This window comes from Neophocaena asiaeorientalis, unplaced genomic scaffold (genome assembly GCF_003031525.2).
Source record: "Neophocaena asiaeorientalis asiaeorientalis breed wild unplaced genomic scaffold, Neophocaena_asiaeorientalis_V1.1 scaffold226, whole genome shotgun sequence".
NCBI classification, from domain to species: domain Eukaryota; kingdom Metazoa; phylum Chordata; class Mammalia; order Artiodactyla; family Phocoenidae; genus Neophocaena; species Neophocaena asiaeorientalis.
Window position 1 is genome coordinate 873501 of NW_020173037.1, and position 14061 is coordinate 887561.

The window sequence follows — 14061 nt, forward strand, 5'->3', positions numbered from 1 at the left end:
AAACATTTTATGACAGCTGTGTGTCAACAGACAGTCTAGGTGATACCTTGTCTCCGCAGTGTTCACTCGTCTGGCCAAACCCAACCACGGCTAATAAGGAACCCCTTGTCTTCGTCTATCTTAGCGGCATCTTACGCCAAAGTTGAATGATATACGTTAGTCGGCCCTGACCCCTCTCACCAAACACGCAATTCACAATCACCTTCCGAGCTAAGCAGGAAAAATACACAACACGGATGAGCCTCCTTTTCTACTCACTTGAGACAACAAGACATTTAGGAATTCACACCTCGTTGAACTCGTTTGGATCTTTGAATACTTGGGCTTCAAATTCTTTCTGGCTCTGCAAAATGAAAGTGTTCAAATTAGTACAGACTTTCAAAAAAATAAACAAAAAATGTTCCTTAGGCCTCCTAACATCTGAAAAGACAGGCAGTGACCGAGGAGGAGTGGGGTCGGGGACCTGGGAGGGGCTGTGTGTTCACCGACAGGCGCGGACTCTGCTCCAGCCCAGCGCTGGTTCTGGGCCCACAGGGTGGGCGAGACCACATGGCCTGGCTCCCAGGAGCCCCTGCCATGAGCTTAGGCTCTCGGCCAGGAGCCGGGAGCTCAGCTCACTGCAGTGGGGGCTGCAGGAGTGCGAGCGCATCGGGGGTCCAGGGGGCTCAGCATGAAAGGGAGATGCTTCCTGGCTCGGGAGGCTCTGGACGCAGAGCGGGGGTGGGGGAGGGACAAGGTCGAGCGAGACAAGAACCCAAGGGCCTACCGCCTGGGCTTTCTCAACAAGGCGGGGGTGACCTTGGCAAGAGCAGTTGCAAGAGGGGACGGGAAGAAGCGATGGTCGTGTAGGTCATAAATATGGACAATTCTTCCAAGACGCTTGGCTGTGACAAAACAAGCCTTGGACAGGAAATAGAAGCAGGTGTGGAATTAGGGGAAGTTCTCTCCTTTTCTTCCCTCCCTCCCTCCCTTCCTTCCCTTTTGTTTGTCACATGTGACAGGTTTAGGTCTGTTTAAATTCTGATGGGAAGGTTTTAGTAGTGAGGAAGGAGGTTGAAGATGTAGGGTAAAGATGAAGGTAAATGATGGAGTTTCTGAGGAGATGGAAGGACATAGATCCAGGACTCTCCATCAGGCACTTCTGAGATCTCTCCACCCATCCATCCACCCACCCGTCCATCCATCCACCCATCCACCCGTCCATCCATCCACCTGTCCACCCGTCCACCCATCCACCCACCCGTCCATCCATCCACCCGTCCATCCATCTACCCGTCCATCCATCCACCCATCCACCCATCCATCCATCCACCCGTCCACCCGTCCACCCGTCCACCCATCCACCCACCCGTCCATCCATCCACCCGTCCGTCCATCCATCCACTCAACATTTACTAGGGACCCACCATGTGCTACACACTACATGTGAGGAAATATGGTGAAAACCTCCCAAGTTCCTGCTTTAAGGACCTTACATCTACATGTCGAGACAGACAATAAGTGAGTAAATATATTCTGTGTGACGATAAGAACTGTGAAGAGAAAGAAGCAGGGTCGGGGATGGAGGGGAGGAGAAGTTAAGATGATCAACAGCATCTGAGCAGAGACTGAACGAGGCGAGGTCTGGGGGGAACGTTCTGGACAGAGGTCACGGCGAGCACAAGGGCACCAGGGAGGCAGGGCAGGTGGCCGGGGGGGCTCCAGGGGAAGAGAGGACAGGACACAGCAGGAGACGTGGCTGGAAAGAGAGAAAGGGGCCTCGTGCAGACTTCAGGGCCCGCCGGGGAGGGGCTCGAGCACCAGAGGGGCCTGAGAGCCTTTGTGTTTTTACATATCCTGGATATTGTGGAGGGCAGTCAGTAGGGGGACAGCAGTGGAAGCATGACCTGGACTGGGTGACTGATGACAGCGACTTGATGGGGGCTGGTGGCCAACAGACATGGGAGAAGAGATTATATTCAAGGGTTTATTTTGAAAGAGTAGTGAAAAGTGTTACGAGAGAGGTTAAGGATGACTCCTAGGGTTTTGACTGAACACCTGAGTGCGGGGGGGTGTCATTTATTGAGTTAGGGAAGACTGGGGGAGGGGCAAGTTTGGGGGAAAGATCAAGAGTTTATTGAGATCATCTACTCCGTATGTTGAGAAGGCAGCTGGAGATACAGACTAGAGACTGGGGTGGGTGGGTTAGGGTAACATTTATATATCACATCTCTCCATCTGCCTAAAATCTTCCAACAAATCCTCGTGATCTTCAAGACAAAATCCAGCTCCGAGCTCCAAGGACTTCGCCCTCTGTGTCTTCCGGCTTCATCACCAGTCTCATGAACCTAATACAGGTTCCTTTGTATCCCCCGCTTCCCTCGCTCATGCATGTCATTCTCTCTGCTTGGGCCCTTCTCCCCGGCTGACCGTTGTGTCCGCAAAGACCCGGGGACACTTCCTTGTCCCTCCAGCCATACCCCCATCTCCCTGCAGCCTGTTTCCATGCTCCTTCTTATGACATTTTGGTCACTGTTCTGTGAACGTAGTGCCGTTACCTTTGGGTCAGGAAGACACGGTCCAAACGCTTCCAGCAGAAGAGTCTCCTCCCTCACAGCCTGTTCATAGTCCGCGAAGGACAGCTTCCCGTCATGGTCGTGGTCCTGGGGGCGACCGGCCACACCGCAGTTAACATGGAAAACACATCACAAACACACACTGTCTTCTCATGGCCCAGCGTTCACAAAGAAGACGTCAGAAAAGTATGAGGCTAAGTACTGAAATTGAAAGGAGCTGTCATATTATGATAAAAGAGCACAGTCCGAGTGCTGTCTTTCACCAGGCAGGAAACTGAGACTTACTCTAATTTGAGTTCTTATTTCTACCCCACATCTGTGGATTTCACGAGAAAACTCTAAATTACCCATCGTACCATTTTCTTCAGGGTTATTTCCACCAGGTCTTTGATCCCTTCGTCGGGGTCCTCCTCGGACGGCTGCTTCAGGAGGCTATCCTTCAGCATGTGGAACATCTCCTCCTTCGAGATGAAGCCGTCACCGTTCAAGTCAAACACGTCAAAGCAATCTTCAAGAAAGAACCGGTACGAATGTGCTGCGGCCAGGAAGGCAGCCTTTGCTCTGATGGTGTTCAAGGCCCAGGGCTCCAGTGGTGTTTACATCAAGCCTCGGGCCTCCGTGCAATCAATTCCCCTAACAAATGCCCGATGTCCGCTTACTGAATATACTCAACAATCCTTAGAAAGTTTCCTGCACTTAGCTTCAAAGAGCAGGCCAAGGAGCAACGACTTAACATTCTCGTCGTGAAAACCTTGGAAAACGGATTGAAATGCGCCTCTTAAACAGAGTTCATTGGGATGAATTAGGAATTAACTAAGAATCAGAAACTTGAATCGATGTTGTATCGATTTGAGTAACAAAATATGTAAAGCACTTACCACCTTCATACGTAAACGCACGCGTACGTGGTCCGCACGTGCACCACCCGCCTGTACGGTCTGCTTGGCATGGATTCCGCCTCAGAACTTCTTGATTTGCCTTTTTATTAATTTTTTTCAACCCTTATTATTGACGTGAATTTGCTCCATAAAAGAGGCTGATGGGAATTCACACCAAGCAAACAACACACAAACCCACCCCACTGGCTGGGCTGGAAGACATTGATGATTTTCACTCTTTCGAGGTACTTATCATAAAGTGCAAACCAATAGGATAACATGAAGTCTTACATTTCATTTTCTCTTCCAGAGTTCCTCGAAGAAACACCGATAATCCATAAACCCACTCTGATACAGTTATGCAACCATCATTGTCTTTGTCAAACTCTCGGAATACTAAAAAAAAAGAGAGACGTAAAAAATATGACACTTGTGCTGCGTTTCTATTCTCGGTATGGACCCGCACAGGGCTATGCACTTCTGAAATTTAGGCGAAACCTCACGCCCATATGGTCCCGTGTTCTCATTTGATAAACGAGGAAGCTAAGATGTCGTAACATCGGAAAACTCTTTTACTTAAGCGTTCACATTTCCCTTCATACTTTGTGGGAACAAGTAAATTCTGAATAGCTAAATACATGAATCAACAGTGAACATATACACATATAGGTACATTAAATTTGTTGATATATTAACATAAAACATATAATTTTATATTTTGTTACCCAAGAAAAGTACTGCTATTACATGATAGATAAGATTTTATATTAACTTTTATTGGAATACTCTTGATGATGTAAGGACATTTAAATGTCCTTTTAAAACGATTATTTATTGTTCTATTCACTAAGTAGAAATATAAATAGCTTGGGTTTTCTGATGTAAAGAAAGGAAACCTAGTTATTCAAGTTGACTTTGTCCTCTTCCTAAATCCACAGAAAGAGTGGTCGCTACCTTCTTCCCTACCATGCTTCCCTATGAATATAAAAATTAAACTTTTATGTTCAAATGGATTTGGGAACACAGAACGTGAAGCTTCCCGCCCAGAGTTTGTCCAGACTCCAAACTGTTTTTCCCAGTTATGGCTGGATTTGGCCCGTCTAGACACTGACGTCCGCTCACCTCTGTCCATGATCATGTCGTCCGTCATCCCAAATGTCACGTGCAGGATGTTCCGAAAGGCGTTCCGATCCAGCCCGACGGCCAAACCCTGCCGCTCTGTCACATCACCCACCAAGTTATAGAAAAGATTGATAAGGCATTTCACTTCAAATTTATTAACTGTGAAAGAAGGAAATTGAGATGTAACAAAAACGCCTTTTAATCTTTAATGTCCAACTTAAACTTTGCACAAATGAGTTTTGTAGACAAACAACACTGGAATCATGAATGGGCAGCTGTCAACAGGAGACGATCCTCTTTTGAGATTCATGACCCTCAAGTTACCAGAGGATGGTCACTACCCAGAAGTTCCCACTGAAGTCAGGGCAGCAGCTGTCCCTCCAAACAGATGTAAGTGCAGAGTCACAGTTAGCAAAAGGACGATAATATTAGCCAGGTCACCTGAATGTGGATTGTGGGGTCTGATTCTAAGTAACCATGGTGATGTTAAAAATGGTAACTTTCCCCCAGCATTTTGATTATAGGCATTCGTGAGATTTACAGTTTAACTTTTCCCTGGAAATAGATACCAGCCTCCCCCAAACCAGGCAACAACTTTCATCTCACATTAGCCTTCGTGAAGCTGTGAGCCAGATTTTGGAAATCAGAGTCACCTATTTTCCAATAAGGAAGGAGTTAAGCATATTCTAGCACCCAGGAAGGTTCTCGCTGTGAGGGATGGAAATTAACAGGCAGCCATGCAGCAGCACTTTGGAGGAAGGACTTTTTCGTCTAAAGGGTGTGCACACACATGCATGCTTGCATACACACAACTGCATAGAGGGTGGTGCTGTTAACACTGAGCTAATTGTGTCCCCATCGCTGTCCGAGGTGTGTAGGTGGAAGGATTAGTGTCTGGCATTAGAACATAAAGGTGAGTTTCAATATGAGGTAAAGGTGGAAGATGGGGAAAATCTTATTTCAAAACAAGACAAAATTAAGGTTGAGTATTTTTAAAAACAAGGACGGAAGCTGTGTGCACGTAAAGGAAAACAGCCCAAAGAAATGGATAAATCCCACCTCATCTTGCAGGCCAGGATAGGCTTGAGGGCGATTTCCAGTTTGGGGTGCCACAATTTAAGACGAACATTGAAAACATCGGAAAACAAATGATTTAGTAAATAAATTGATAAATAGCAGAAAATAATGTAATGGTTATAATTCTAAAAAGAGCCTTTACTTGCCACAGAAAACGGTATGAATGGTATGTCACTTCTTCAAAAAAAAAATCACACATAGAAATACTACATAATCCAGTGATTCCACTTCTGGGTATTTGCCCCAAAGGATTGAAAGCGGGGACTCTGATACTTGTACACCATTATTCATAGCAGCAGTCGTCACAACAGCCAGAAGGTGGGAGCAATCCAGGTGTCCATGGGTGGATGAGTGGATGAATAAGATGTGGTCCATCCATACAATGGACCATGATTCAGCATTAAAAAGGGAGGACATCGTGACTCATGCTACAACTTGCCTGACTCCTGACTACATCACGCTGAGTGAAACAAGCCAGATGAAAAAGGACAAATATTATTTGATTTCACTTATACAATGTACCCAGAGTGGTGAAATTCATAGAGACAAAAAGCAGACGGTGGGTGCCAGGGGCCGCGGGAGGGGGAAGTGGGGAGCAACAGTTTAATGGGGACAGAGTTTCAGCTGGAAAGATGAGAAAGTTCTGGAGATGGATGGTGGTGACAGCCGCACAACGTGAATGTACTCAGCGCCACTGAGCGGTGCACTCAAAATAATTAAAATGGTAAATTTTATGTTATGTCTATTTAACCACAATAAAAAACTCTAAAAATAAAAAGTGATGTTAATGGTTGGGGAAGAAAACCTTGTATGAAGAAAGATGCAGTCTGATCACATATATGAAATGCTAGCTGAGGGGATGTTGATTAGCCATTTTCCCACCTCAGCTGAAATAAAAATGAAAGAGTATTAGCTTAATTTATTCCCCAAAAGATCCAAGATGGGTAATTTTTCCATAGGAAAAATTCTCTTGCCGAAATGTTTCTTATATCATGCCGCAACTAAAAGATCCACGTGCCGCAACTAAGACCCAGCGCAGCCAAATAAATAAATAAATATTGGGAAAAAAAGAATACTAAATGAAATTAAGGAAATTCGAGAATGGATTTTCATCTTTTTGGATTGGTGTAAGTCCGCTGTGCAGATCAGATCTGCAGAATGGTGGATTAACTAGACAGACATTTAAGATACTTTCTTCTTTGATTCTACAAAATCTATCCATTTCATCTTGGTGGGATTATCACCTGGCAACTAAAAGGAAATATGACTTTAGAAGAAAGGTCCTCTGTTTAAAGAAACTCAAAATTATTATAATGCCCATGATTAGTCACTATTTCTATAGAATTTAACTGGTAATCATCAAGGTTCTCAAGGTTCACTTTAAAATTTTTATGTAGGACAAAAATCAAAAGAGTTGACTGGTTTTCTTGCCGTGTTTTCACTTATCTTTCCCTTTTATAAATTTATTTTATTTATTTTATTTTTGGCTGCGTTGGGTCTTCATTGCTGCGCACAGGCTTTCTCTAGTTGCGGCGAGCAGGGGCTACTCTTCGTTGCGGTGCACGGGCTTCTCATTTCAGTGGATTCTCTTGTTGCGGAGCACGGGCTCTAGGTGCACGGGCTTCAGTAGTCACGGCGCGAGGGCTCAGTAGTTGTGGCTCGCAGGCTCTAGAGCGCAGGCTCAGTAGTTGTGGCGCACGGGCTTAGTTGCTCTGCATGTGGGATCTTCCCGGGCCAGGGCTCGAACCAGTGTCGCCTGCATTGGCAGGCGGATTCTTAACCACTGAGCCACCAGGGAAGCCCTCACATCTTTTAATATGTTCACAGAATATCTGCAATACATTGCAAACTCACTTGAACAGGAACTAAATCAAATTCAGTGTTCGTTGTGTATAGCAGTTATTGCACTGTTTATTTAAAATGTTTACTAGATGTTTAAGATCTGGCCTTTTCCCAGAAATGAAAGTATTTTAAGAAAAACAACAGAACAAAACTCTCATCAGATTGTAATAACCATAATATCCTAAGTTATAGGATGACTTTTTTTAGACGTTTGAGATGCTCATTCACAGCCTAACTTTTATTTCCAGCACCATCCTGACAGGATTTCCTACCACTCATCATAAGACACTAAGCATGATTAGAAGGCACTAGATCCCATAACCTCTAGGACTACATCAAAACATGTTTGTTCGTTTTTTGCACAGTGGGAGTAGTCTTGGGATTATGGCTTCTATTTTTTTCAAAGGGGCAGTAGTTTTGCAATAAGCACTCAACTTCTAAGATTGCTCGTCAGATATCTCCCTCATCTAAGCCATATCCATAGCTTCCTTGCCCAAGCACAGTCCTGTTTTTCAGTCTGAATATAATTCTAAAGTTACCTGTGAAATTCTAGGACCACTTTTCAGACTATGTGTGAGATGGGAGCAGATGTCTTCAATAGGTGTCCATCTTGCCACCTGCCAAGTCTAATCCTTCACTTTGCTGGAAAGTTGGGTCTAGAGTTGGGAACAGATCCTTTACTGTGTGTTTAGCTTTGTTGAGCTCCTTGGATTCCAGGCACATTTCCTTGCTCTGAGATACAGGTTTCTGGGTCACTTCACCGTGTCTGTCCTAAGGATGTTCAACCACTGATAACCGTTTTCCCTTATAGGTCTCTTGGTAATTCCCAAAACTTGGACCTTGCCAGTTGATTTGCTCTAAGAAGAGCTGTTGGTTGGGCTACTTTTCTTGAGTTCGGTGGTTTTTAGTGCTTGTTTTCCACCTGTGTCTGAAGCTAAATCCACATGTGTCTCCAGAGTATATAAATCACGTTTCTATAACCTGAGAGTAAGTTAAGAGAAGGTCTGAGAAGCAAGTGTGTGCGTGTGTTAGGGTACAGCACTAGATACCTGGATACCTGGAAATGCGCCTTAAGATCATGGGCGCCGGGGGTGCCCTCCCCAAGGAGCTGATGTTGGTGTTCCCTTCCAGACTCCTCTTTAGGGTCGGGCGTGGAGAGGGCTCCGACTGCGCTCGGGCTCTGCAGGCGGGACAGCAGCACCGGGCAGGACAGGACCTGGCCCAGGAGCCTCTGCACACCCAGCACCTGATTCTTACTTACAGTGCTTGCAATTTTTAGTTAAGGAGTCCGTCAGCTTCTGCAGCTTCTTGCGGTTCATGCCGGCCGCTCAGGGAACCGGGCCGCGGCCCGTGTCCAGTGGGGCGGCTGCCGGGACCCTCGCGAGGCCTGGGCCTGGGGCTGCCGGCGAGTCTCCCTTGTGCGCGTGCGCGGTCCTAACACGCGACGTGGCCATGGCAACGGCTTGGCGGCCGCCGATTGGCTGCCGGGATGGGGCGGGCGTGGTCCTAACCGGGCGACGTGGCCATGGCAACGCCTGGGCGGCAGCTGATTGGCTCCCGGGCCGGCCGGCACTGTCTCCCTGGGAGGGCCGGCCAGGCGCGCTGAGACCGCGTTCCGACTGTGACGTCGGCGGGTGACCCCCCAGGTGTGGCTGGCTCGAGTTCACAACCCCTTTCATGAGATGCACCGTGAGTCCTCAGGGCTGAATTCTGTGGGGATGTCTTGGGTGGTGAGCGCGACACCAGGGAGGCTTCAGATCCTCAGCGAGGTCTGGGAACCCGGGGGTTGCAGGAATGAGCACGTGTGGTCCAGACGACGGCTTTGCGGGTGCCGGAGGGTGAGGGGCTCGCTCTCAGGTTGCCAGTCCTTTTGCCAGGAGGGAGTCTGCCACAGGATATCTTCACGTTTTTGGTGATGCTACAGAGAGCAAGAGGCGCTTGGAGTAGTTCTCCGCTCCCCCCATTCATTCTTGAGGTGGGGCTGGAGGCTGTCCGTGGAGTCTGGGGAGAGCCCCTGGCAACTTTTCAGCTTGTTAAAGAGGCAACCTCCCAAATAAAGACGAGCTGACACTAGCTCTGGGATACAGCCTGACCTTGCTTTTCTGGAAAATATCCCAGTAAAATGGATCTTCTACTTATTTGAAAGACAGGTTCTTTGACTGCAAAGGCTAGTCCTTACGTCTTTACTATGAGAGGACTTTCTGCTCTTAACACAGATGAAACACCCTCTTTGAATTAAGACAGCGATAACATGGGTCAGCTCAGCCAGGAGCAAAAAACCTACAATATTCTCCCACATGTCACTTGTTTCGCTTCAGAAGGCAAAATGCTTTTGAATACAAATTATTCTATAGTGTGTGTACTGTCATTGTTAAACTGAAAGCAGAAAAATTCTGCCAACAGTATGTAACAACCCCACGTGAGGTCTCTGATTCTCTTTCCTTGTTTCATTTGTTTGTTGAATGGAGGACTGGGGTGCTGCTTGAATCCAGGGTCGAGGATGCTTGGGGAAGGCAGGCAGGCACTGTATGATCCTGAAGCAAATTCCCTGAGAACTGTTAACTAATATGAAGTGATGGTGAATGTGAGATTGCAACAGTTAACGGTTAAGCGGTATTCCTGTTCATGCCCTTGTCCGGCAGGTGCGGCGTTTCTAATAGGACTGTAGGGGACAAATGGGGATGGATGTATTCTGATACACGCGCTGCGAGACCTTAGTGATCTGTCAGATGCCAGAGCCGTGGCAAATATTTAGTCCTTAGAGATTGTTGGGGTGCTCGTTAGAAAGGCAAGCAGCCCAAAGCATGGCTGTCCGGGGCTAATAAGGGGAGCCACGGGCCGCTCCCGTCCCTACCAGGTGTGCTGAACAGACTCCCTGCTGGCGTGTCTGGGGAGCAACCTCCTCTCTGGGCGAGTTCAGGCGTCTGGGAAGACCTCATGCACTGGAAGCTTCTCGAGCACCTTTGGGGAGCAAATCCATTCTTCCTTCATAAGCTTCAGGCCTGGGCCCCGCCATGTGTGTTCCCTTAAAGTGGAAAAGCTAATGGAAGGGCAGTGCCACAGAAGGCCGATTAGGAGTCAGATCTGTTCTAGCAGCAGAGGTCCTGCACCTGCCGAGAAACCTTGGTGACGCGTCCTACTCCCAGCTCCCCTTCCCCCCGGTCTTTCTTCTATGTTATTCTTTTAGCCAAAACTTTACAAATTCACCATAGCGTCTCTCTCATGTCTCTGAGAGCATTGTGGAACTGGCCTCACCATATGGTCTTGCAAACCTCTCTCAGGGAAAGCAGGTATTTACTAGGAGCTTCTTTTGTCCACATACTGGCAAACCTCAGAGCGTTCTCTGCATTCTTGTGACATTCTGAACTTAATATTTGTAGACCTTAGAACGAGCTGCGGGCCTGATAGAGTCTGCTGAGTGCATCTCAGAGCCGGTTGTAATTTCTGTCCATAGATTTTGTTGCTTGCGTGGAGGAGATGCAGCATTGCGTCCCGAGGGCTTTTTCCAAGAGAGGCAATTAGGCCTGAACAGTTACCTCATATCAAATCAATCAGTAATAGAATAATCCAAAACTGGGCTGAATCTGTGCTGTGCATGGAGTGATCATAGAGCTTTCCAAAGTTCAAGCAGCTTTGAGATGGGTGCTTTCGTGAATACAAAAGTACGTTAAAGTGCCTATGAGAGTTATAACTGCTTCCTTTAATTTTGTGTGCAAGCAGTTTTCTCTTAGACTCACAATTAATTGGAATTTTGCCATAATAAAGAGCTTGGACATCGAATTGATGAAAGTGTTTCCCTCAGTGTGGACCTTTTATGATGGAGGCGTTTGGAAGCTGTGGGAAATGACATCACAGAATTGATTTCCAAGTATATTACAAGTCTATTATGAAATTACTTGAATGAAAGGAGAATATAAAGGTTAGTTATCTACATAATTTTTATTCATTTGTACCAGTTTTATGTTGTAGGGCGAGTAATGGGAAGTTCTGTGGGGACTTGAGCCAACCTTTCGGGCAGGTGACCCTCCTCTGGTCTCTCACCGCTTTCTCTCCCCTGTGCCGCTCCCCCAGCCCCCTGACAGCACGGGGCGTCTCCCTCTAGGACTGCTGCCAGGCCTTCACCCCATCCCCTGAGGCCCCACTTGTGAGTGAATCCCTCCTGCCTCTGTCCTCCTTCTTTGCCTCGGGACTACCCTTCCAGCGCTTGCCACGTTGAGTGATGACTCTCCTTCTCTGATCTCTCCTCCCCACTGGACTGTGAATTACATGATCCCTCTCCCCGCATTTGTGTCTGTTTTTATCTCTGAATCCTTTTGTCTGGCACCTGTCTGTCATCCTTCTGCGTTTGCCAGCACAGCCCAGGCTCCGTGGTCCACACTCAGGGAGAGGAGTCGCCTGAGTAGGAGGAACCCCGAGCCCCTTCCTCCGCAGCCCCCGTCCTGGAGACCCCTGTGAATGTACAGCAGGGCCTTTAGAGGGCTGGGGAGCGAAGAAGACATTTTCCGAGTATACACACCAAACACTCACTGCTCTTAACACATCTCTAGGTAATTTTTGGGAACCTTAAGCAAGTGAGTGGCGGGGAAGGCAGATACCCGAGGTCTGCTGAGGTTGGGGCCCTCACGTCTTACATATGCTTCTGATGCTGGAAACTACGGAGTGGCCTGTGCTAAGTAATTACTGTGACAGCAGTAATCAGTCAGCAGGTTGAGTAAGGGAGCTGACCCTCCAAGCCTCACGGAGCTGCCCATGATGTCCTGAGGAACCCACTGGGCTTCCTCCCGTGGCCCGCTGGGTCCCGGGCCCAGAGCCTGGCTCTGGCCACTGTGCTGTCTGAATCGCCCTCCAGGGACTTGGGATCTGCCCAGGGCTCCCTTGCACCCGGTCCTACCAGCACTCAGGATTGCCATCCTTCTTAAGTTTGGTCATTAGTGGGTGTGTAGTGCAGACTCCTTGTGATTTTCATTTGCATTTTCCAATGACTACTGAATTGAATTTCTTTTTAATATTAGGTTGTAAGTGTTCTTTATGTATTAGGAATGGAACACCGCTATCAGAATAAAGTCTGTGACTTTTATTCTTTCACTATGGCCTTTGAAAAGCAAAAGTTTTGAGTCTTGACGAAGCTCAGTCTACCACAATATGATTTTACGGTTCATGCTTTTCGTGTGCTGCTTAAAAATATTTTCCCAATCCAAAACCATAAAGATTTTTGTCCTGTATTTTTTACGTGGTTTATGGTTTTATCTCTTACATTTAGACCGCCGGTTTCCTTCAGTTAATTTTTGTATGTGTCTGAGGTAAGGGTTAATGTTCCTTATTTTTCATATGGGTATCTGATTCTTATAAAAGACCCTTCGTTTTCCATTGAATTATTCTGGCATTTTTGTCCAATACTTACATCACGTGGGCTTAGTTTTGGACTATCTATTCTGTTCCATTGATCACTGTGGCTATTCTCTGGCCAGTATCACACTGTGTTCATTTCTGTAGTTTTATAGTGAATCTTCAAATCGGGGGGTGTAAATTCTGTAATGTTGCTCTTTTTCAAAATTGTTTTAATTAACATTCTTTTCATTTCATATGACTTTTAGAATCAGCTTGTCAATTTCCAGAGAAACAAAATCCTGCTGAGATGTTGCATCACATCTATAGAGCAATTTGGGTACAACTGACGTCTTCACTAAGGTACTGATTTTTCTGATCCGTGGGCACGGTACATCTCTCCATTTATGTAGGTCTTCATTACTTTCTCTCAGCATTGTCTTGAGGTTTTAAGTGTACACATCGGAGCATGTGTACATGTATCTATAGTATTTTTGATGCTAATGTAAATGCAATGCTTAATATTGCAACTGTTCTTTGATAGTACATAAAATATAACCGATATGTGTACACTGATCTTGTATGCTGGAAACATGCCACACTCATATATTCTTCTACTAGATTTTTTGTAGATTATTTAAGATTTTCTACATCGATGATCGTGTTCTCTACAAATAAAGGCATTTTTACTTCTTCTTTTCCAATCTGTATGCCTTTTTAAATCAGCATTGGGCACGTTCCCTCCAACACAGGGAACAAAGAGAGGTCCCTGCTTTTGCCCCCTTCCAGCGTGATGCTGAAGAGCGATGGCGAGAGCGGACCCTCGCTTTGCTTCCTGTGTCGGAGGGAAGGTGCCCATTGTTCCGCATCGCACGTGCTGTTTGCTGTAGCTTTCTCACAGATGTCCTCCATTAGATTAGGAAGCGGTCATCTATTCCACATTTCCTGAGCGTGTTGTCGTCCGTGGGTTGTTGAGTTTTTACTGCTCACCCACACCTCCCCCTGCCGGAAGTGGCGCCAGCATCTGTTAGTCGAGCTGCTCGTCACAGAAAACGCAGGCGAAGCTGGGATGCCTGTCTCTGAGGAAAACAGATGACTCACAGCTCATCCCGGACCTTGAGAGTGTTTGCATTCTCTGCGGTGCTCTGAGCAGGAAGCATCAGTGCAACACAGAAGGGTCCACCATCATGTCCCCACCCTCCCTCGCTGTGAGTTATTGTCAAAGTTCCGTAGCATTTTAAGTCTCCGTTTTTATCAAGTTG

General features: G+C 46.7%; 1 protein-coding gene across 1 annotated transcript; it reads right to left on the minus strand.

Moving 5' to 3' along the window:
• Window positions 1-237: 237 nt before the first annotated feature.
• CLXN (calaxin) lies at window positions 238-8886 on the minus strand. The gene is made up of 6 exons (XM_024742639.1): window positions 8736-8886; window positions 4556-4714; window positions 3725-3829; window positions 2912-3063; window positions 2538-2642; window positions 238-343 (listed from the first exon to the last, which is right to left on the minus strand). The coding sequence occupies exons 1-6, from the start codon at window positions 8791-8793 to the stop codon at window positions 284-286; spliced, it is 639 nt and encodes a 212-aa protein (XP_024598407.1). The 5' UTR covers window positions 8794-8886; the 3' UTR covers window positions 238-283.
• Window positions 8887-14061: the final 5175 nt, after the last annotated feature.